The sequence below is a fragment of the Theropithecus gelada genome, chromosome 3, assembly GCF_003255815.1.
Source record: "Theropithecus gelada isolate Dixy chromosome 3, Tgel_1.0, whole genome shotgun sequence".
Lineage (NCBI taxonomy): Eukaryota > Metazoa > Chordata > Mammalia > Primates > Cercopithecidae > Theropithecus > Theropithecus gelada.
Window position 1 is genome coordinate 73,459,565 of NC_037670.1, and position 21,707 is coordinate 73,481,271.

The 21,707-nt window shown below is 42.2% G+C and overlaps 1 protein-coding gene across 2 annotated transcripts in view; it reads right to left on the reverse strand.

Moving 5' to 3' along the window:
* The window catches only part of POU6F2 (POU class 6 homeobox 2), a 491,967-nt gene that overhangs the window by 3,602 nt on the left and 466,658 nt on the right, over positions 1 to 21,707 (reverse strand). For both annotated transcript variants that reach the window (XM_025380080.1, XM_025380079.1), the window contains exons 9-10: positions 10,409 to 10,577; positions 886 to 1,054 (exon numbers count right to left, since the gene is read on the reverse strand). In XM_025380080.1, the coding sequence (XP_025235865.1) occupies positions 886 to 1,054; positions 10,409 to 10,577 (338 nt within the window). The remainder of the gene's footprint in view (positions 1 to 885; positions 1,055 to 10,408; positions 10,578 to 21,707) is intronic.

A 21,707-nucleotide genomic window follows, 5' to 3' on the forward strand; every position in this document is an offset into this window, starting at 1 on the left:
TATAAAGAGCAGATAAAAAGACAGCATTTCATGGATCACCAAGAACAAAATCCACTTAAATGAGTTTAGAGTTGGTTTCTTGGCTTTTCCTGATGGAGGAGGACTCATAAGGTATTGCCCAAGAGGAAAAAGCTCTTACCGAAGTGCCTTTGTTACCTCATGCATAAACATGGGATTAGTGCAACACACACATGCATGCACGGGGCCTGCTTCTGACCACTTAACCCGGATCAACTTGAACACAACCAAGGCCGGATTCTGTTATTCATTTACTTAATTTGGGGGAGATGAGCAAGGTTAGGCCAGATTCTCACTACCCTTTTCTGAGCCATTTAAAGCAGCCGCTTCTTCTTTTATTTTATTGTTTATTTCTTATAAACGTGCTTTTAAAGCTGTTTCTGGGAAGGCAAGTTAAAACCTTCAAGGTCACAAGATAGTTAATTTTTTTTTTAAATGTGTGTTTTCTTGGAAAATCCTGATAGCCATCTCTGGGCAGAAATAGCGAAGGCGTTAACACAAATTGGGAATGGCAGCTTTACAACATTTGCTCAGAATACCTATGTACGGACAAAGTCGGTGGCTCTCAGCTGCATAGGAGTGTGGGCCCAGGAGGAAGGCCCCTGACCCCAGGGTAGCGTATTTCCAATGAGACTGCCTTGGAAGTTCTTTGTGAGTTGACAGGAGTTATAAAGCCAGGACCCCCAAATTTGCTTCAGCAGCATCGTCTGCATCAAGATCACCAATCCCAACATATAGCTGCCCCCAAACTTTGTTCCCACTCTCTGCCCCTCCAGCTTTGCCCACCCGACGAAGAAAAGCTGAACCGCGAGGACAAATGAGGCCCAGGCCGGCCAGAAGAGGTGACAGCATGCAGGCGCGGGTTACCTGCAGATGGCTGACTGGCTGTACGCGGGCCCCTCTGTAGCACTGAGAGCCTGTCCCACCTGAGTCTGGGTCAGGCCAAGGGACAGGCGCCGGATTTTAAAAGCTTTGGCAAATTCTCGGATCTCCTCCAGATTAACCCCATCCACCTCACCCGCTGCCGTTTGAGGATCTGTGGAGATGTTTTTAAAAATAGGATCAATACGTCAACACGCAGCCGAGCAATATCTGTTTATTACGGTTTATAAGAAAGTGGCTCTCTTTAGCAGCAGAGCAGTGAGGAAACCAACCTCAGAGAATGTTCTCTTTGTCTCCCAGGTGAGACACCCAAGACTCCATCCTCAATTCATTACACCTCCACAAATCATCCTTCGAGATGTTTCTGTCCCAGACAAAGCCACAGCTTGTTCACACTGCCACTTCCCCAATGCCAGAGCATGTTCCTGAGGGCTTGACAAATAACAGCCAGCACTGGGAGGCACTTGCTATGGGGATGAGACTCCATTTTGCCCATAAATATGTTCAAATATTGTGCAAAAATATGAAAAGGGAAAGGTTTCCATTTGAAATGTTTTATTAGCATATTTAATGCTAAAAATTGCTCTTGAAGAAAATAGCATTTTGTATTTTTCCTTCACCTGATCGCCAAAGCAGCCAGGCTAACAGCTAGGCTAACAGATGATAATGTTGCCTAATTTCTTACGTTCACATTGGTCCCTCAGAAAAGCATGCTTATGAAACTGGGAGAATGATATTGTCTTTTTCCCCCCATAGCAGTTTACTGACACAGACGCCTTTGTCCCCTGAAAGGGCACATAATAAAAAATGCCTACCACAGGAAAGCTCCTTTGGTGCTGGATAACGCGGTCAATTTAGGACTTATCAAGGGAAATGACACAACAGCTGGAGAATGAAACTTTTCCCCCCCTGGCTACTGATCCCTGGATAAATGAAAGCATACACCAAGCTGGAGACAGCATGGGTTGGGGATGGTGGAAGATTTCAAAGTGCTACTCAATCCTGCCTGTAGCGAAGCCATTCTCCCTATGAGCTGACTCTATTGTTCTTCACCTCATTCCTCAGACTTAGGTGAAAAGTTTTTCTCTTCCTTTTTCTGAACAATAACCCATCAATTTCAGTAAATTTGAGTACTTGTCCAAGGACTGTGGCAGACTATATTACTCTTCTGGGCTGAGAACTATGGAAACGCTAGTTGTCGTGACATAAAACAAAAAATACCCCACAAAACCAGAACATTTTCATGCCAAACGCCCATTTTCAAGGACTTTTAAATAAAGATGTTAATATCTGTGGGGAGCTTGGAGCTTCAAGTACAGATTTTCTTATTACTGGGGAGGGATCTTCTCCAGCCTAAGGAAAATGGACTCTGTCAACAGAATCAGCAAAACAGGTATAGTTTGTCTTTTAATCGTCACATTAAAACAACAACAAAAAAAGTCCTGTAGAATGTCATTACTCATAATTTTGTTGTAGAAAGATTGAAAAGTGGTATAACTCCTGCAATCGGTCTAAGTATTTTTTAAAAGTAACTTCCGGGAGTCTGGAGTGGGGGGAGGGGCAATATCAAAAACAGTTCAGCCTCTATGGAGTTTACAGTCTATAGGGGACTGGCATACAGTGCTAATGCGTAAGAAACAATTAGAGAAAAATATCAGGCAGAGTATAATCGAGAACTAATGGTATGACGTCCACACCGGGTGTGCAGAGACAGGAGAGAGGAGAGGAGGGAGGATTCATCTAGGTCTTCCCCAGTGGGCAGCTTTCAGAGAACGGAGGAGTCATATAGTCTGGTCAGCGGTGACAGTGTGCACACAGCCAGCAAGGCAGGGAGGAGCAAGGCACCGTGAGGACCTATAAGGTTTGTAGAGTGAAGCAGCAGTTCGTGCTAGAAGTGAATATTTCAGTGTAGCACAACGAGAATCTATGAGCATGGGCAGGGCAGGGGTGGGCAGTGACTATAAAACTGTTTAGATGAATAGAAATCCTGTTTTTTCTCCCAAAACTATTCCCAGAAGGCAGGTAATCCTCGGCTAACGAGATTTGTTTGGGTCGTCCCTAGTGGAGGCTGCGCTCTGGATCCCAAACCCCACGAGCACATCAGCCTGGAGCTGCTTCCGGGCTCGCTAAGGATTGTGGGAGCTCACTTCGGCAGTCACCGTCTCGAGCCGTTTTTCCTTTCCTCGTGAAAAAATTCCCTAGAGTAAAAGTTGCACATGAGCAGTGTGCAAATAAAACCCAGCTTTCCTAGTGTTTACATTAAAAAAATTACTTGCTAACATGTAAACATTTATTTCTAAAGGAAAATCTTCATTTTCCAAATTCTTCTGAAATGTTAGAAGATTTCACTGCCCCGGATGTACATTTGCACTTGGTAATGTCCAGTGGGCTGCAGCTGATTCTGGCTGCTCCTTCAGCTCCTCCTCATGTTCACACCACCCAGCCTCCAACCTGCTCCTTGCTCAGCCCGCTTTGTGACCCTGCATTTAAAGCATGCGTTCCCAATGAGGCTGATACTGGTTCTGAGGGGGGAGGCAGGAAAAGTCTTAGTACAATGGCGTGGTCCCCCAAAGGGCCATAGTACATCAACAGAGCAGATGTGCAATATATCTGTGGTATTAAAATGTTATGGACGGGTGGGGTGGGGAGGAAGGAGGCCAATTAAGATTAACAAACAAACAAACAAAACACCTAAAAATGCTCCTTGCAGGGGGAGTGGGGTGATAATAAAACAATAGCTGAGCGCGGTGGCTCACGCCCGTAATCCCAGCACTTTGGGAGGCCGAGGCGGGCAGATCAGGAGGTCAGGAGATCAAGACCATCCTGGTTAACACAGTGAAACCCTGTCTCTACTAAAAAATACAAAAAATTAGCCTGGCGTGGTGGCAGGTGCCTGTAGTCCCTGCTATTCGGGAGGCTGAGGCAGGAGAATGGCGTGAACTGGGGAGGCAGAGCTTGCAGTGAGCCGAGATCGTGTCACTGCACTCCAACCTGGGAAACAGCGAGACTCTGTCTCAAAAAAAAAAAAAAAAAAAAAAGCTGAGAAACGCTGGTTTACAGAAGAGAGTACAGAATGGTACAGTGAGAGAGGGGTCTGGCCTCTCTGAGAGAGGGAAGAAGGGTTTGGCAGTCTTGCAAGGGTGTGAGCATGGAGGTTTGAAACTGAAAAAATGGAAAGCTGGAGACATTCCACGTAACAATATCACTTTTAGGACTGTGAGTTTCTTAATTTGGCAGGTATAAGAGTCACCGGTTTGGGTCCAGGGATGTGCATTTTTTTTTTTTTTTTTTTTTTTTGAGACGGAGTCTCGCTCTGCCGCCCAGGCTGGAGTGCAGTGGCCGGATCTCTGCTCACTGCAAGCTCCGCCTCCCGGGTTCACGCCATTCTCCTGCCTCAGCCTTCCGAGTAGCTGGGACTACAGGCGCCCGCCACCGCGCCTGGCTAGTTTTTTGTATTTTTTAGTAGAGACGGGGTTTCACCATGTTAGCCAGGATGGTCTCGATCTCCTGACCTCGTGATCCGCCCGTCTCGGCCTCCCAAAGTGCTGGGATTACAGGCTTGAGCCACCGCGCCCGGCCGGGATGTGCATTTTTAACAAGTAACATAAGCGATTCTGATGCAGGAGATCTGCTGACAACTACAGAAAGAAATCCTTCTTTGTGGCCCTGGCTCGACCAAGTCTGGGTGTGGTGCCCTCTGTGTGCCATTGTCTCTACTGATCCTTTACCATTATTCAGCAGGCTTCACTACACAGAAAACTTGCTCTCTTACCTGTATAGGACTGATCGGCCAGACAGGTCTGTTGAGCAGGAGCTCCGGAGCAGCCATTCCCCCCTGGCCCTTTCCTTACCCCACTCTCACTACATATGGCAAGTGGTCAAGATCTGGGAATCAGTGGGCTGGGAAAGTAAAATTTTTGCCTTTATTAGCCCCATCTCTAGATCAGCTAGATTCAGTTGAATTAACCAGTACGTGAGGGGCAGGTCTTTAATCTGGAAGGGTTTCCATGGTCTACTCCAGTCCCAGGGCCTGCGTTGCCACCAGACAGTGGCACAGGATTGGGCAGGTTTATGACTTGGGCTGACATTTTATGTAAATGTGTCCTCTCATCTTTCTTCCCTTCCCCTGCTGTCTATTGTTTATGTGTCCTTACTAGTTCCTTGAGACTATCAACTGAATCTGTATGTGTGATCGTGCAGGCTGCTTTTTGTGAGATCACTGACAATAACCAGAGTTGAAAAGGAAGCTATGGACTTTTAGCCTGTGTGCATTGATGGTGTTGTGTGGATTATCAAACTTTCACTTTAAAGCTCAGAGGGATGGGAGCCTGGGCTACTGAGCCCAGTATCTTCCATGAGGCCCCCAAGAAAGAGTTATTCCACCAGGAAGTTGAATTCCTTCTTCTTCCTCTGACAGTTTCCACTCTTGTATTTTCTCCCGGTTCTACTTAGATCCGTGATAAAATAGAAATTCTTATGAAATTTAAACAGGGTGATGGTCTATTGGACAAAGTAGCATCTCTCTGCAAAATTTGTTGATTGCTGGAGGTGAACACTCAGATTTCTTTATATTAGTGTTCTTATCCATAAAACTCAGATGGCAAAATGTTATTGTTATCGTTTTGCTCCATGGGTTCTGAGACTACAAAAATCTTCCCATTCAAAAAAGGAGTCCATTTCTAGATAAACAATAGCTTTACCCTGATTACTACATGTGGGACTTGTCTTCACACGTTGGAAGAATTCATTAGATGGTGTCTGTAAGATGTTTTGAATTCATCAAAAGACTAATGCTCTTTTTTTAATCCCAAAGTTTCCGTCTTAAACTCTTGAGGTTGTTTCACTGTGAGAATAGTTTCCCTTCCTTAAGGAATATATACTTTTTGGCTTGAAATGGGGAAATAAGAGGTTACTGTGGTAAACAGAGTCCTCCCTGGAATGCTGCCTCAGCTCAGAATTTCACATTCTGTCCCGGGATAGGTCAGTCTGGCTTTCTGTCATCTATTCTCCTGGCTCTGGGGAGGTTGGGTTCATTTTAAGGATGAATCTCAAGGCCACCTTGATGGGAATTTCAGGGAAAATCCTCAGCTGTCTCACAAGGTGGATCCAGCACTTTTAACCAGCTCTAGGGAAACTCAATCTGGGGCTTCTATGGAGGGCGGAGGAAGTGGCATCTTTTATAGAAGTTTGCTCCAGATTACATGAGCCTGATATATTAAAGACACGGCCAGAAAATAATAGCAATGATGGCCAGGGTCCACCCTGAGTCTGACCCTTTGATCAACTTATAGAGGAATTAACTGGCCTGGGGACTTAGGCTAACATGGCATTGAAAATTGGCAGTGACTCATAAATATAATGATGATGTTTCCAAAATCAAGCCTGGGATGCATGAACTGAAAGTAAAAAAGATTTTTATGGGCGCTAAATGCAAACTGCATGAAAACAAACCTGCTTTGTAAAATCTGGTTGCACGGTCACCGGGCCCATACTGAATTGAGTGCTCAGGATGCATCAGTCAGGACAGAGTTTTGCTTTATTTTTTATTATTATTATTTTTTAATTTAGCTCCTTCCCACTCTTAGCCCGGGCATCAGTGTAAGGTGCTGCTAAATGGGTTGAATGGTCACCATGCATCAACATCATCTTTCCATGATTCCTGATTTGTAGGATTGTTATGAGAGTAATATACATCTTTAAAGAAGCTTCTAAAGGTATGAATTCATTAATTAACTATCTTATGTAAATAGCTATCTGCTTTTTAGTGCTAGTCTCACAGCAAATAATGGGCATATTTACCACATATTTCTGAGAAATAGGAAGCCATTTGGGAGTTTGCAACGCAATTTGGGAGAACAGTCTTTTTGCAATATGGTGACCTCTTTGGGATGTAGAAAATGGCATGGATTGTGAATCAGGGTGTTTCACTGTGCTATATGCTATCGGCATGCAACTTTAAGTTCACTTTATAGCTTTATTTTTTTCTGGAACTAACTATAAGTCATTTGCTGTCTAAGGATCAAGCTTAGGTGTTGAGAAAATGTATACTGGAAAAAAATCCAGCAAGCAATCAAAATCCTAAATCTACCTATTTCTAAACAGTGCACTGTAAATCTTAAACCTGATTGGGACACTTGTCAAGTCACTTGTTTGACTCTTCTTCTGACTTTCTAAAAACCCTGCTTATAAAAACTGTATCCACCTCTGATGATTATGGAGACTGAGCAAGGTTTAATACAAGGCAAGGTGCTAGAAATAAGTACTGTGCAGATTTTCTAATAAGTATGCATGTTTGGTAGTTCTGAGCCCAGACGTGCTGTCCTTTGCATATGAACATCTTGTATCATTACTAAGGTATTAACTCAACATTCTCTTGCTTGCAGTGGGCAAAGCTTTTGTATGATCCACCTATTCTAGTTCATCTGGCATATGGCAGGTTAGCCAACACTAGGATGACAGTCTTTGACAATGACATGGAGGACTCATTGGTCATGGTTTTGACCAAAGTTTTGGTGATATTGTGATGTAATAAGATGTATATATATATATATACACAACACCTTGGTCTTCATCCTTGGTTCCTGGCACAGAGCTCCTTAGACTCTTATAATTTCCTAACAAACAGGGGTGCTTCTGTTCTAATATTTAGTCTTTGAGCCCACTTCCTGACACGGAGTTCCTAAATCCTTTGGAATGTCCTGGATGATAGGAGCATCTTTTGTTCTAATGAGGTGATTCTTAGGGGCTCCTGGATAGCTTCATGATAATGGCAGGTCATTAGAAAGACAAAGCCATGATTAGAAGCTTGAAGTTTTTAGCCCCACCTCGACTCTTCAGGGAGAGAAGAGGGGCTGGAGACTGAGTTAATAATCAATCATGTCTACATGATGCAGCTGCCACAAAAATCACTAAGGTATGGAATTCAGAGAGCTTCCAAGTTGGTGAAAACATCCACATTCTGAGAGACTGGTGCACTCCAACTCTACAGGGGCAGAAATTCCTGCATTTGGAATCCTTCCAGACCTCGCCCTGTGTACCTCTTCATCTAGCTGTTCATATGTATTTTTTATCGTATCCTTTATAGTAAACCAGTAGATGTGTATTTCTCTGCATCCTGTGAGCCATCATAGCAAATTATGGAACCAGAGGGTTATGATCCATGTACTATTCATTCTGTAGTTGGGTTTTGAGACAGAAAGGAATTAACTAAACAACATGCTCAAAATTTGTGGCAACTCTAAGTCCAGCAATGGGTTAGGGCATAATGCGACCCTAGTGGTACTGTTAGACCCTCTTGGCCTGCAGAGACAACTGTGGAGCTAGCTTGGTGTCATTCAAGCTTTGCATAAGGGTTTGAAGTTTCCGGCTTCAATTGCATGTGGTAAAAGAGTCTCTCTTTCCCAAGTCTATATATTTTATACCAAGGATATGTAATATGGTTCACTCATCATAAACCTAGAACTTATATGTCCCACTGGCTACTGTGCAGTGGAAGTTCCATCTGGCCCATTAAAGTATCTCTGTTACTGATTTCTGAAAAAGGCTCATCCTTCACTGCTCAGCTGTGACAAGGGACTAGAGAGAACCTAGTTCCATCCATCTGACTGTCTGCTGTCTGCCCATCCACTCATTCATCTTTCTGTCCATCTTACACATATTAACTATTTATCTAGTGTGAAACATTGTATTAGTAGGAGGTTGTTTGTACTTCTTTTTCATATTTAACTTATTTCTTCTCTGTAAAATGCTAAACTTTGGTTCCTTTTCTTTCAGGACCAAAGCTTAACAGCCTATCCTAAATTTATGACCTTGCTGCCATTTAGAAATGGAGTATTTTGCAAAAACTTATACAGAATATTGAATTGTAACAAAGTTTGACTCTTTTCCCTAGGATTTTTTTTTTAATTAGGGGAAATCTGACTATAATTAAATTTGCTTTATCCTTAACTTTATGAAAGTCAGACTAGAGTTTCTGGAGAGGGTTGTATATCTAAACAACCTAAAATTCAGTTGATGGAAAATGCATATGTATCCTGAAACTCTGGTGTTGACCCATCTTTAAGATCAACAGCATCCAGGTTAGTCTGGTGAAGTACCTGGGCATTTTTTCTTTTTTTGAGATGGAGTTTTGCTCTTGTTGCCCAGGCCGGAGTGCAATGGTGTGATCTCGGCTCACTGCAACCTCCACCTCCCGGATTCAAGCGATTCTCTTGTCTCAGTGTCCCAAGTAGCTGGGATTGCAGGTGCATGCAACCATGCCCGGCTAATTTTTGTATTTGTAGTAGAAACCCAGTTTCATCATATTGGTCAGGCTGGTCTTGAACTCCTAACCTCACATGATCTGCCCGCCTTGGCCTCCCAAAGTGCTAGGGTTATAGGCATGAGCCACTGTGCCCGGCCTACCCAGGCATTTTAACATCTTTCCATAATGCCTCATTCCGTTTTCTTCCCCACCCACAAGCATCTTTCTTGCCTGAATTATCAGTATAATTGAATAGAGACATACATGTATGTAATTATTTTTCTTTTTTGAGGAGAATTACTTGTCAGGGAGGTCATGGCAACCCTCCATTTTGCTTTAAGGTTTGCCCCATGATATATAAGATCCTACTGTTCCTGTTATAACAGGTCATTCATGACACTTGACCAAACACAGATCCTCACATGTCCTCATTTTATGGCACAGATGCCTATGCAGGCGTCCATAGCTGCTGGATTTTTGGTCCCTGGTGAATTGCAATCTATGCACATGTTCCACAGTTTTATAGATAAGTAAAAACTACATTAACAGTGACTGACATTAAATCAGACCATTATCCCATCCACCTTAACATGCTGTTATTTGCATGTGATAAATCTACTACCTATCCCTAGGGCCAAATACCATTCTAATAACTATATATATACATATATAGGCTATTTAGGGAGGCAGACTTGCAGGCTTATCCTATTTTATGAATGGTTGTTCGGAGATTTCTCATCTGATTCTGGCCCATGCAGCTTCCCCCACATGCCACTTGAGGTGGCTTATTGTACGCACACACCCACCCGCCCACAGGCATGCTCTCTTTTATTTCCTCTGACACCTACAAATAGAACGGCAGGGGACTTCAAACACACAGAAAAGCAGCTTGACCTGCCAACTGAGTGCCTGTTGTTGGTTATTTCAGTTGTGAGCTATGTGGCTCATGCCCTGAAAGCTGATCAGTTGCTACCTTCTGAAGTGGCAGGACTGACTCAGCACATCAGCAACCACTTAAGATGGAACCCGGTCCTTGATAGCCACTAATCCGGGGAGTGTGCTTTGGGGGCCTGTTTCCCTAAGGAACCGTCTGGTCCTGGGGACGGACTTCATCTCAGTATTGACCTAGCAGTGCCAGGAAATTCCTCTGCAGCGTTGAGAGAAAGAGAGAGCAAGAGAGAGTGAGAGAGAGACAAGAAGGAAGACATTGCAAATAGGCAACAAGAAGGCCACCGTGATTTAAACCGAGCCAGAAAGGATACTTACTGCTGACTAACTGGCCCACGCTCAAAGCTGAAGAAGAGGAGGATGAGGAGGAAGAAGAGGAAGCCTGCCGGACGGGACTTTGAGACATGGATGCTTGGCTGTGAGCCAGGTGCAGAAGGTTGCCTTGGGAGGCTGCTTGACCCACTGACGTCTGGGAGGGTTGGTGGAGCTACATGAGGGGATGTAAAAAAAAAAAATACACAAATGAATGAAAAATTAGGGGGAAAATGCCTGGGAACAGAAGTTTCATCTGGGGGTGAATCATTTTATTTCCAAGAATATATACTTCTCAGGAAGACTGCACACCCTACACAGCAGGCAGGCATTTTTTTTTTTTTTTTTTTTTTTGTAGAGCACATATTGCCACTTGCTTGACAGGCATTTTATTAGTAATTCTAAATATATTATTAATCCCCTACTTGGCTTGTTAGAGCACCCAATTTTCTACATTTCTCGACCCTGGCATGTGGCTGGACCTTTCTGTCTATTCATACAATTACAGCACACTTGACAGGCTTCTCAAATAAGTATAGATAAAATATAACACCATCAACTCAGATTGGGAAAGTAAAACTTAAAGGTGTGGCTGTGCCCCACCATTTTATCCTATGTAACTGGTATTTTTAGAAAAGTTCCAATGTAGGCTGAGTGTGTGTAGGAACTTCCTCCTCTTACAGACTCTAGAGTCTGGATGGGTTTCCGTGGAGTTGATAAAATGCTCTCTGATATCCTAAGGAAAATTCAGAGAGAAGATGCGGAGTCAGGACAAAAATTTCCAGTGGGATTTCTAGCTCTCAGTTGTGACTCTTACTCTGTGCCAGCCACTGTATTAAAGACATTGACTAATTTTCCTATCAGCCTGTGGTGTGGGTACTATTTCCAACCCTCTCTCACAAACAGGGAAGCCGAGGCACAGAGAAGCTAAAGGATTTTATAGGTTCAGCCAGCAAGTGCAGAGGAGCTGGTCTCTGGACACATGAAGTCTGACCGTGGGACCCGGGCTCTTAGTCACGATGCCACAAGGAAGAATTAATTTAATTTTTAAAATTGTGTGTGTGGTAAGGAAGGCTGTCTTTATATCCATTTATTCATGATTCCTCTACAGGTTATCAAAGGACTGTTGTTCTGAGAGGTGAGAGGAGCTCAGCTGAGGAGAAAAAGGAGAGAGGGAAGGGAAATGCTTGCAGGTTCTAGGTCTACTTGGAGGCCCAGGAGCGATGTCTCTCCATCTTTTTTTTTTTTCTCCTGGAAAGCTGCCATAAGGGCAGGCCAGGACCCCAAGCAGGTAGACAACGAGCCTCAGCATTAGCCACCTTTGTTGATTGGATGTAGCATTTTTTGGTTTGCAAGGTGCTTTCATATCCATCGTCATTCTCACAGAGGTGCAGCAAGGCTTTTGTAACAAGGAATCAGCCTGTGAGTAGAATTAGGTCAGGACCTGACCTTTGGTGGGAGAGAGAGCTACCCCCCAAACAGGCACCAATCTGAGAAGGTCTACCACCTTGTTAGCACCTAAGAGCCAGCCTGGGGTGTTTCAACTTCATATTTGTCACTGCTTTCCCAGTGTGTGTGTGTTCATTTTTTCATTCAACTTTATTGAGATGTAATTTACACATAATAAAATAAATCCATTTTAAACACAGAGTTTGATGAGTTTTATCAAATGTGTACACATGTGAAACCACCACCACAATCAAGTTATAGAACCTTCTAATCATTCCACAATGCTCCCTCCTCTCCTTTGCCATCAATTTCCCCTCAACTCCCTGCCCTAGACAGCCACTACCCTGATTTCTGTAACTCTGGATTCATTTGTCTGAGTCCAGAAATGGAATCATACAGTACGTACTCTTTTTGTATCTGGCTTCTTTTGCTTGGCATACTGTTTTCGAGATTCATTTATTTTGTTGCATGCCTTGGTAGTTCAGTTTTTTCTTTTTTTTATTGCTGAATAGTATTCCCTTCCATACATATATGAATATGGTATATTGTTTATGAATTCACCTGTTGGTGGGTATTTGGGTTGTTTCCAGTTTGGGGCCATGACGAATAAAGGTGTTATATAAACATTAATGAACAAGGTTGTGTGTCTACTTGTGTTTTTGTTTCTCTTATGTAAATACCTAGGAGTGGAACTGCTGGATCATACTGTAAATGCATGTTTAACTTTCTTAGAACCTCCCAAACTGATTTCCAAAGTGGTTATACCATTTTATGTTGCCACCAGCAATGTATGAGAATTCCAGTTGCTCCACATTCTCCCTAACACTTAGGATCATCATGCTTTCTAATTCCCTAAAGTGTTTTTATCAAATTAATATTTTTCCTTCAAACAATTGTTAGTTAGGGGCTACTCCGCAAATGTTCTTAAGGAGCTCTTTTCCCTTCTGGTCCCCTGTGGCAATAATAATGGCTCCCCGACTCACATGGTATTCCTATGCAGCAGATGTGCCTGGCAGGATTGCATGAAGTAAATAACCAGCCTATGTGGCTGCTGAACATTAGAATCCAGGCTCCCATCCCACAGTGCAGGGATCTTCCCAGGAAACCACTTCGTGCCTCCTACAGAATTGCCTGCAGTTACATTTCAAGTGAACAGCCGTATTGTTACTCAGCTATGCAAAGTAGAGGCCAGATTACAAACCAAAGACAGTTACAATTGACATGGGATCCCAAATTAATATGCATCAAGCATCTGCCAAAGGTAATTAGCCAAACTGCTGAGCACATAATCAACAATTGAATTCAGTAAATTTTATACTGTAGGGACACACATTAAAGATTAAATCTATTTTTAATTTGCTTAATAAAATGTGATAGATATTTGCATGTCAATCTACCCCCATAACCTATTGAGTTGTCCTTCTAAATACTGTTACTTGGCAAAAGCTTTTTACAGTTTTGAGTTACTAAATCGTGAGACTGTCTTCAGTTTTACCATTGCCTCAATGTTTTATTGGCCCTGGGTGTGGTAAAGAACCATCAAGGAACTGGAAAAGACACCAATTTAAATATTTCTTCCTCAGACACAACACAGTAAAGAAAAAATTACTAGGCTGCAATCTTGCTTAAGAGTCACTAGAGCAAGTTAGGGCTTATGCATTAAGCTAGGCAAGAGAAGAAATTTGAGATGAAAAGAAAATAATTATTTTAAGAACTTGTTCCATGTCCATACAGTCAAAAGGAGAGTCAAAAGGAATCTAAGATGTCTAAGAATCTAAGAAAGATATTTTTCTTCCAAAGTAAATATCATTTCTTTTAGGACACTGGGGTCCTGCTTACCTCTATAGTTCAACCAGATAGTTCACAAAAACCAACACAAATTCTGCAAATTTCTTACTTGTCAAGGATCAAGAAGATTATATAAGCAGTGGCATCTTAATGGAGCCCATAGATTTCATTCCAATTGCCAGTGTAAATGTGTATCTGTTAATTCTAGAATCATTTGCAAGCTCAGATAGAATAACCTATTGTACATGTCAAAATCAGCCCAGAGACTGACCTCTCGCCTTCATTAACGTCTTTCCTTAGGAAAACAGGGCTTCAGAGGTACCACTTCTGCGACCTTCCATCTCTAAAACTGTAATTCTTTCAGGTAAACTATGAAATATAGCACTATGTCATTGGAATTCTTAGTTTAATGTTTTTGGTGTATTAATCTTTAGAAATTTTATGCTTAAACTATATTTATCAAATAAGAAAAGACAAAGCAGAGATTTAAGCTAGTTTATGAAACAGCTCTGGGGTTCAATATAAAAAATTAATATATGTTAAATAAGCAGCATTAGGAATATGTTACTTAATTTGATTTAATTATGTTGTTGTTTTGGATACTGACTTAACTGTAAAAATCGTGTATACTTGTATTGCATAACTATTGGCAAAAGAAATAGACACTTAAATACTAGGACATAACTGGACACAAAAATTGGAATAGTTTACCAAAAGAAAATGCAGGGAGTTAGGGAACAATCAGAAGCAGAAGAAAAAGTTTCTTTTCCTTCCTGGAGGGAAAGGGAAACTTAGATGCTTCTATAAAGGCAGATGTTTTATTACATTGTCTTATTTTTGAAAGGCCAAATATATGGGTAATGTTTACTGGATGCTTCCTACCTGTTTTTGTATCTATTATTTAAAATCCTGGCAATAGTCCTCCTTTTTAGGTATTGGTGATACCATTACAGAAGAGGAAACAGAGACTTAAAAAGATGAAATGACTTACTTGGGATTACACAGCTGGTACAAGTAAGCTTTGAATCCAGGTAAGTCTGACTCAAGAGCCAGCACTCCTTCCACTATGCCCCGCTGCCTCTCAACTCCCCGATCATTGGAGTTGAGCAGTTACAGGTCAGGGAAACAGCAGGGAGCTCTAGCTGGGAAGTGTGGGACCAAATGAGGTATGTTCAAACTGATAGATCACGGTGAGCTACACTTTCAAGTTGATCAGCCATAGTGTAGATCATGATGATCTACCAATGTGGTTTTTTTTTCCTAATGTAAAATTTCAAATATTTTTCTGGTTTAAGAATTATTGCCTGCAGTTCCCTATTTAAAATGTCATATTTGAAAGAAAACATGGTTCTCTCAGCTGGCTAGAAGATTATCCAAAAATAATGTTATGATTTTAGTGCAGTCTGGGGACACATCTCAGATGCAGTTGCCTACAGATTGTTCTTTGCTTCATATAATTAATTCTGGTTATCTGTACTACCCCCAAACTTACTCTTCTCAGGATTGTATCCTGTTTATATGATCGTATTTTCTGTTTATTCACCATACTGTTAGTAGACTGCCTAAAGGAGCTTGAGTTTCTGTCCGTCTAAGTTTGCATAATCACTTTCTTGCCTTTTTTTGAGCTGTGAGCCAGTTGTAAATAGGCTGAGAGCATGGAGAATCTGCAAGAAGAGAAAAGAAACAGCTCATGTGAGCCTGTGGCTGTGCATTTTCCAGAGGAGGAGGACTGGATGTCCATCCCACACACAGAATGACAAACGGAGCACAGGATGCAGGGTCTGAGATGCTTTCTACGTCCTGTTGGCTCTCACAGGCTTGCTCTCTTGGTTTGTTTTTATTGGTTGGCACTGTCAGGGTGTCTAATATATTCACCAAAAATAGATTGAAATAACAGCACGCTGTAAAGGCTTTCTTGATTTTCTGTGCCACTGATCCCCAGGTATCTTCTATGTGTTACACGGTATATCCTTAATAATGTTTTAGTTTCTGGAATAAATCATCTTCTAATTAAATGTGTGATTGATATTAAAATAAGTGGGGTGGCAAGTGTCTTGGAAGGTGGAATAAAATGCAGAATGTACTAGGCAAGTTGGAAAAGTGAATGCATCTAAACAGAAAATTCAAATGGGATTAAATATAGAGAAACTCACTTAGGGAGGAAAAATCTCTCTAAATCTGCAAAGGCAAAATGAAGGAGGGCTGGCCTTCTACAAAGATGTCAGAGAGCCATAGTGAACCCCAGGCTGAACCCTCCCTGTGCTGCAATGGAGGCAGTGAATACAACCCAGAGGGGCCTCACAGAAGCCAGAGTATGTGGGAAGGGCATCACTACTTGCCCCCCCTGCCTGCCCTAGTTGGCATTTTTTTGAGTAATGTGTACCTTGGAATAGCTTGAAGAGAAATTAAATCAGTGCTTCTCAAGATTTAGTTGCATCAGAATCACCTGGAGGGCTGTTAGAGCACAAATCCCTGGGCTCCACCCTGATTTTCTGATTTAGTAAGCCTGGGTTGGGGCTCAAGAATTTGCATATCTAACAAGTTTTCAGGTGATGCTGCTACTGTGGGTTGGAGGACCACACAGATTTTGGAAGGAGCTTCTCTTGGAAAAAGAGTTAAAGCACGTGGATCTGCTATGTCTAGACAAAAGAAGCCAGAGCCCAGACATAATAAGAATTTTGATTAAGTAGGAGGGTATAATGAATGCCTGAGCCTTACTGAGGAGTTCATTCTACTGTGGACAACAGCACAAATTCAATTTGCTGAGAAATTTAGGGTTGACATCAGGATGATCTACCTTAAAACATTTGGAGGACCTGGAATATGATACAAAGGAGAATTTAGCTATCTTTGTGGGAAATTTGAAAAGAGGAGGAAGTTATCCTTTTGGCAGGGCTTAGGAGACTTACTGGGTTTTGCTTCCTGCTTTATTCTATGACAGTGAAACATCTCTTCAATGCAAGTAGGAAGAAGAGCCCCACATGTGAGGGTCCAGTACATGCGCCGCCTATCAGCAGGGGAGTAAGTATGGCAGAAACACCAATGGCCTCAAGATAGAGAAGGACAGCAGCATATCCCGTACCAGGCACTATGAAGACATGAGGAAGTGGGGAGTGTCAGAATGAGAGAAGGATTTAGTGGAGATACCTCAACATAGGCAGAGAAGGCCAAAGCAGTCACAAAACAAGCTTGGAACGTGCAATAAGAGCTCAGCAGGTACAAATGATGGAATGGAAGTTAGAGTTCAGTGCAGAGCAGCAAATGAGGGATTACATGCAATTGAGATAATGAGGTGGGAGAGCATGGAGAGAGGAAGGGGTTGACATTCAGAAAAGAAATAAACAGAGAAGACAGTGCTGCATGGAAGGACTTCCCAAGCCTCTGGTAGGCACAAATTTGGAACATCCTGGGAAGTGACAGAAGTCACAGAATTGGAAAGACACAGAAGGGCCGGAGCTGGGCTTCTCTGGAAGCATGGCTAGGATGCTGGCGTCCTAGACAGTGAAATACGATAATTTGGCAGCAATTAAGCAAAACACAAGTGACTGAGCACCCACCATGGGCTGGGTCATGAACTGTGTGGATGAGGCTGAATCAGTTAGGTGGCTACTTTTCAAATGTAAACTCCTAATGATGATAGAGTTTGACAAAAATGAATGGAGTGGGTGAAGGTGGGACAAGGAGCAGAGATGAAGGAGAAATGCTTCACGGAGAGCATTCCGAGAAGCTTTACAGAGGAGGGAGGGATTCAGGGCAGAGGAGGGAGAGTGGATCCAGATCCCAGAGGATGCATAAGCAGGAGCTTGTCAGACAGGGAAGGTGAGAAGAGGTTCCAGGCCAGGGGCACAGAATGCACAGAAAGTACGAATGAACTGTGTCAGCCGAACTTGGCAGGGAGTGAGACCAGAGAAGTGAGCTATCCAGATACATGGCTGGAAGGTCAAAGGGCTGCTCTGCGTTGGGACCACCCATATACATTTCACCCACCTAGGCAAACCCTTAGTCTATTTTAGATACCTGGTGGGTGGGAATGCCTCATTTCTATCTCATTCTAGGTGGCTTGAGAAAAAACTGAGAATCAGTGATTCAGGCCAGGGCTAGGAAGGAACACTGATTTTTTTGAAAATTAGTAAGTGAATACATTTTTGTATTTACTTGAAAAATAATGGATGGATTTTGATAATTGCATGGCATTTTAAGAGAGCTAATTTGAATATGCTATCTCTCACTGGTTTTCTGTTAGTACCAAGATTACTTTTTGAGGAAAAACTTTGTGCCTTCATGGATGGTAGTCTCCAAGTATTACAGCTATGGTATTTAATTTTTGAAAAATCTTAATGCTTTGATTTTGCAAGTTGCAGATTTTTTTCCTTTCATTTGTCTCTCTCCACCTTAATGATACTAAAAAGTCCTGTTAACTTTTGTCTGGATTTAGTCAAAAGGAGAATAAATCTACACAAAAATAATGTCTGTGTGGCTTAAGAAGAAACTACTAATTCATAGGTACGGGGCAATCAGGGAAAGAAAACCAGGGCCTCTGGAGCGACCCTGACTATGGGAGGTGTTCACCATATGCCACAGCAGCTATAGAATCCCTTAGAGGAAGCAAAAGGTTGCTTTTGAGCTCCACTAAGTATTTTTGTATTAAGTAATTTTTTTTCATGCACACAAAGATTCTCATCACTCTCTTATTTTCATCTGGTTGGTTGTTTGTTTGAGACAGAGTCTCACACTGTAACCCAAGCTGGAGTGCAGTGGTGCGATCTCGGGTCACTGCAACGTCTGCCCCCCCAGGCTCAAGCGATTCTCGTGCCTCAGCCTCCCAAGCAGCTGGGACTACAGGCGTGCGCCACCACACACAGCTAACTTTTTGTATTTTAGTAGAGATGGGGTTTCACCATGTTGCCCAGGGTGGTCTCGAACTCCTGAATTCAGGAGATCCACCTGCCTCGCCCTCCCAAAGTACTGGGATTATAGGCACGAGGCACCATGCCCAGCCTTCATCTGGTTTTTTTCTGACTTTTATTTTCTGGTGTTGCTCACCAAGGATTTCTGATGTAATACAGCGGAAGTTAAATTTAGGGCTGTCAAATACTGGTGTATGTAAAAAAAAAAAATACTGTTTGTATTTCAAATGATCCTTTGCACGTTCTTCTCTCATCATTGGAATGAATCATCATCAGTGTGTTGGATACTACATTCTTAGATTCAGGCTCTTTTAATTAATGGTAGGCAGAGGTGAAAATCAAATTAAATATGTCATTACTTTTATTAAATTAAAACAAATCATTCCAGGTCATCTGGTCTGACAGTCCTATACTTTACTTCATGGAAGTGGACTTCTTTCTGAGTATGAGTTAGGGAGCTCTCTGTTCCTGTAATTTATGACATATTTTACCATCAGAACTATGCTCTTGTGAGATCAAACATTTGTCATAAATCACATGAAAAAATAAATTGAGAAACTTCTCTACTGTATGACAGAAATCCTTTATTTTTTAGTGGTTGTTCATATTATATTTCTTCAGTGTAAAGGGTAATATTTAAAGAAAAAAATTGAAGACCACTATCCTTATGCCTCTTGAGCTTTTAGCTTTTTGACTCAGGGGCTTTTATGATCTGCGAGCCTCAGAATCACAGCTTTTACATCTGGGACTCACACTTGTGCATCTCCTGTCAATTTGCCCAACTTGTTAGCTTGATTGCATGTTCTCATGGTGTCTCAACTGGAGCCAATGCCAAGAAATAAAGTCATTCATTTCTACCATTTCCATGGTATTTCTGACTGGGTTCACCATCAGTTTTCTGGGTATTCCTGGGACTAGGACAGACCACTGGCACATGCCTTGAACAAGAGGGACAGGTCCGTTGGTGCCTGCCGTGACTTGGGTATTTGAGATGGTTCCCGCATTGCTCTTTTCAGCTGTGCTCATGTGTTCTCTCAGCGTGCACATACGAGAGAGGTGCACATATGTGTACTGGTTAAGGGAGCCTGCTCTTCGGGATGCTGGTTGTAGGTGACATGTTTGTTGGGGTGTACTTTGTTGGATTTGCAAGGTACATCCCCAAGAAGCTGGCTGTTTTTTCCAGTTGCTAATCTCCAATCCTGCAGTGAAGGGGACAGTGGTGGTGGTTAGACTAGCAGAGGACTGACCACATGTTGCTGCAGTAGGAACAAGTTTTTGTTCCAGGGCCGACAGATGCTGCGTGAGAAGGCTCCTGAGGTGTGCCTGGGCCTGTGAGAAAGACTGTGGACATGGATTACCGATATCTGCTGTGAGCAAGGGGTTAGGAGTGGCACCATTCCTGCATCTTATTTGCTATTTCTTGGTTAGGCCTTTCTCCTCCTGGATCAAAACTGTCCTACTCCTGATCTAGAGCTGCAATTTTGTGTCACAGCTGTAGTCTATCACCCACACTCAACTTTGAAATTCAAGGTGAGAGTGAGAGCTACTTTATATTAAATGTTAATGATTTCTAACTAATTCATCGCCTTTTTGGCAATTTACAACTGGCTTTGCTGACAGAAAAGGTTTTTAGCAGATTGTAGAAAAAGAGGCCAATTTCTCCATCTTTTCCCCCAGAGATAATTTTGAACACATAGTTGAAACAGATGAAACTAGGGTTTAAAAGGCCAATGAAAGATAGAGAACCTTGCCTTATTTGAGGAACTACTTAGAAGGTAGAGAATCAAATGGAAATAGTGTAAATAGTAAATAGTGAAATAAACCAGCTGAGAGATGGGGGGAAGAAAAGTTCTTAATGATAAGATTGGCAGAGACTGCTTGGGATAAAGCTGAGGAAGAAGAGGTGGCTTCCCAGGTTACAGATTTAGATTTTGAGTGAGAAGACAAAGTCTCTGTCTCCGGAAAGTGTACGGATTCAGACCTTGCTGGGATTCTCCTGGTGTTGGCTCCGTCGCTGGGTGAAGTTCCCTTGTTAAATACTCTAATAGATCCCTTCACTTCTCCCTCATGGTACTTACTGCTGTCTTAGGGACATATTTGTACAAGTCTTTGGTGAATGTACATCTTCCTCACTACACTATAAGCTTCATGAAGGAAGAGTTCATGGCATCTGTCTTGCCTGCCAACACAGCCTAGCTTCCTGGTACCAATGCCAGACACATGGTAGGTGGTCAATAAATATTTCCGTTAAATAGATTTTTTTTTTGTACTCATTGAACAAGCAACTGGATTTTCCAAGCATAGTCTCTAAGAGTCACCAAGAATGGGCTTGTTTTCATGGTTGGATCAGGAGCCAAATGCAGGCAATGACTGAGGTCTCTGGAAGGCTATTTCTGCATTGTTGTAGATAAATGATAATATTGGGACTTTCTTCTTGCCTTCTCTTTATATTTTATTTCCTTGCTAACTGCTTTACATTATACAGCTTTCTGACTTCACATAAAGCCATGTGCTCGGTTGTATACTCACTCTTAGTCTTCATCATTCCTGTCCACCATCTTTCTTTTGTTAGTGTACACTCCAGCTTTAACTCTGGGTCTTAGCCTTGTCCACCTCTCACTTCTTAACTCACTCAGCTAAGGAGCTCATTTCAACACGTTTCAAACAGGGACAATCCAGACTTTAAAAAGTTGTAACAGAGAAATAGAGGAATTGATGTTTCTTCATTGCTTTACTTAATTTTATTTTTGCAGCATTTGATGCTCGTCCACTTCCTTTTCCTACTTTTTTGAAACACTTGGATACTAGATCACCACACTCCGGGTTTCTCTTCTAGTTACCCAATCATTTCTTCTCTCATTTTTCCTCCTCCATTCCTTAAATGCTGGTGTTTCCCAGGAGGGACTCCTTGGTCTTCCTTCCCTTGCTTCTCATGCTTTTTCCAATTTTTTTCTTCCCTTGCTCCTCTTGCTTTCTCTGGTGTCTCCTTTGTTTTCAGCTACAATAAATGTACTCATGACTTGACTCCCATATACTCATGACTCAACTCCAAGTACATGCTCTCATTAATTCTTTTTTGTGTTTTGCTATAGACTCCTAAATGGTTTGCTCACAGTAGATGGTTTACTTCAGTTCAACCTCTGTAGTGCCAGCAGAGTTAT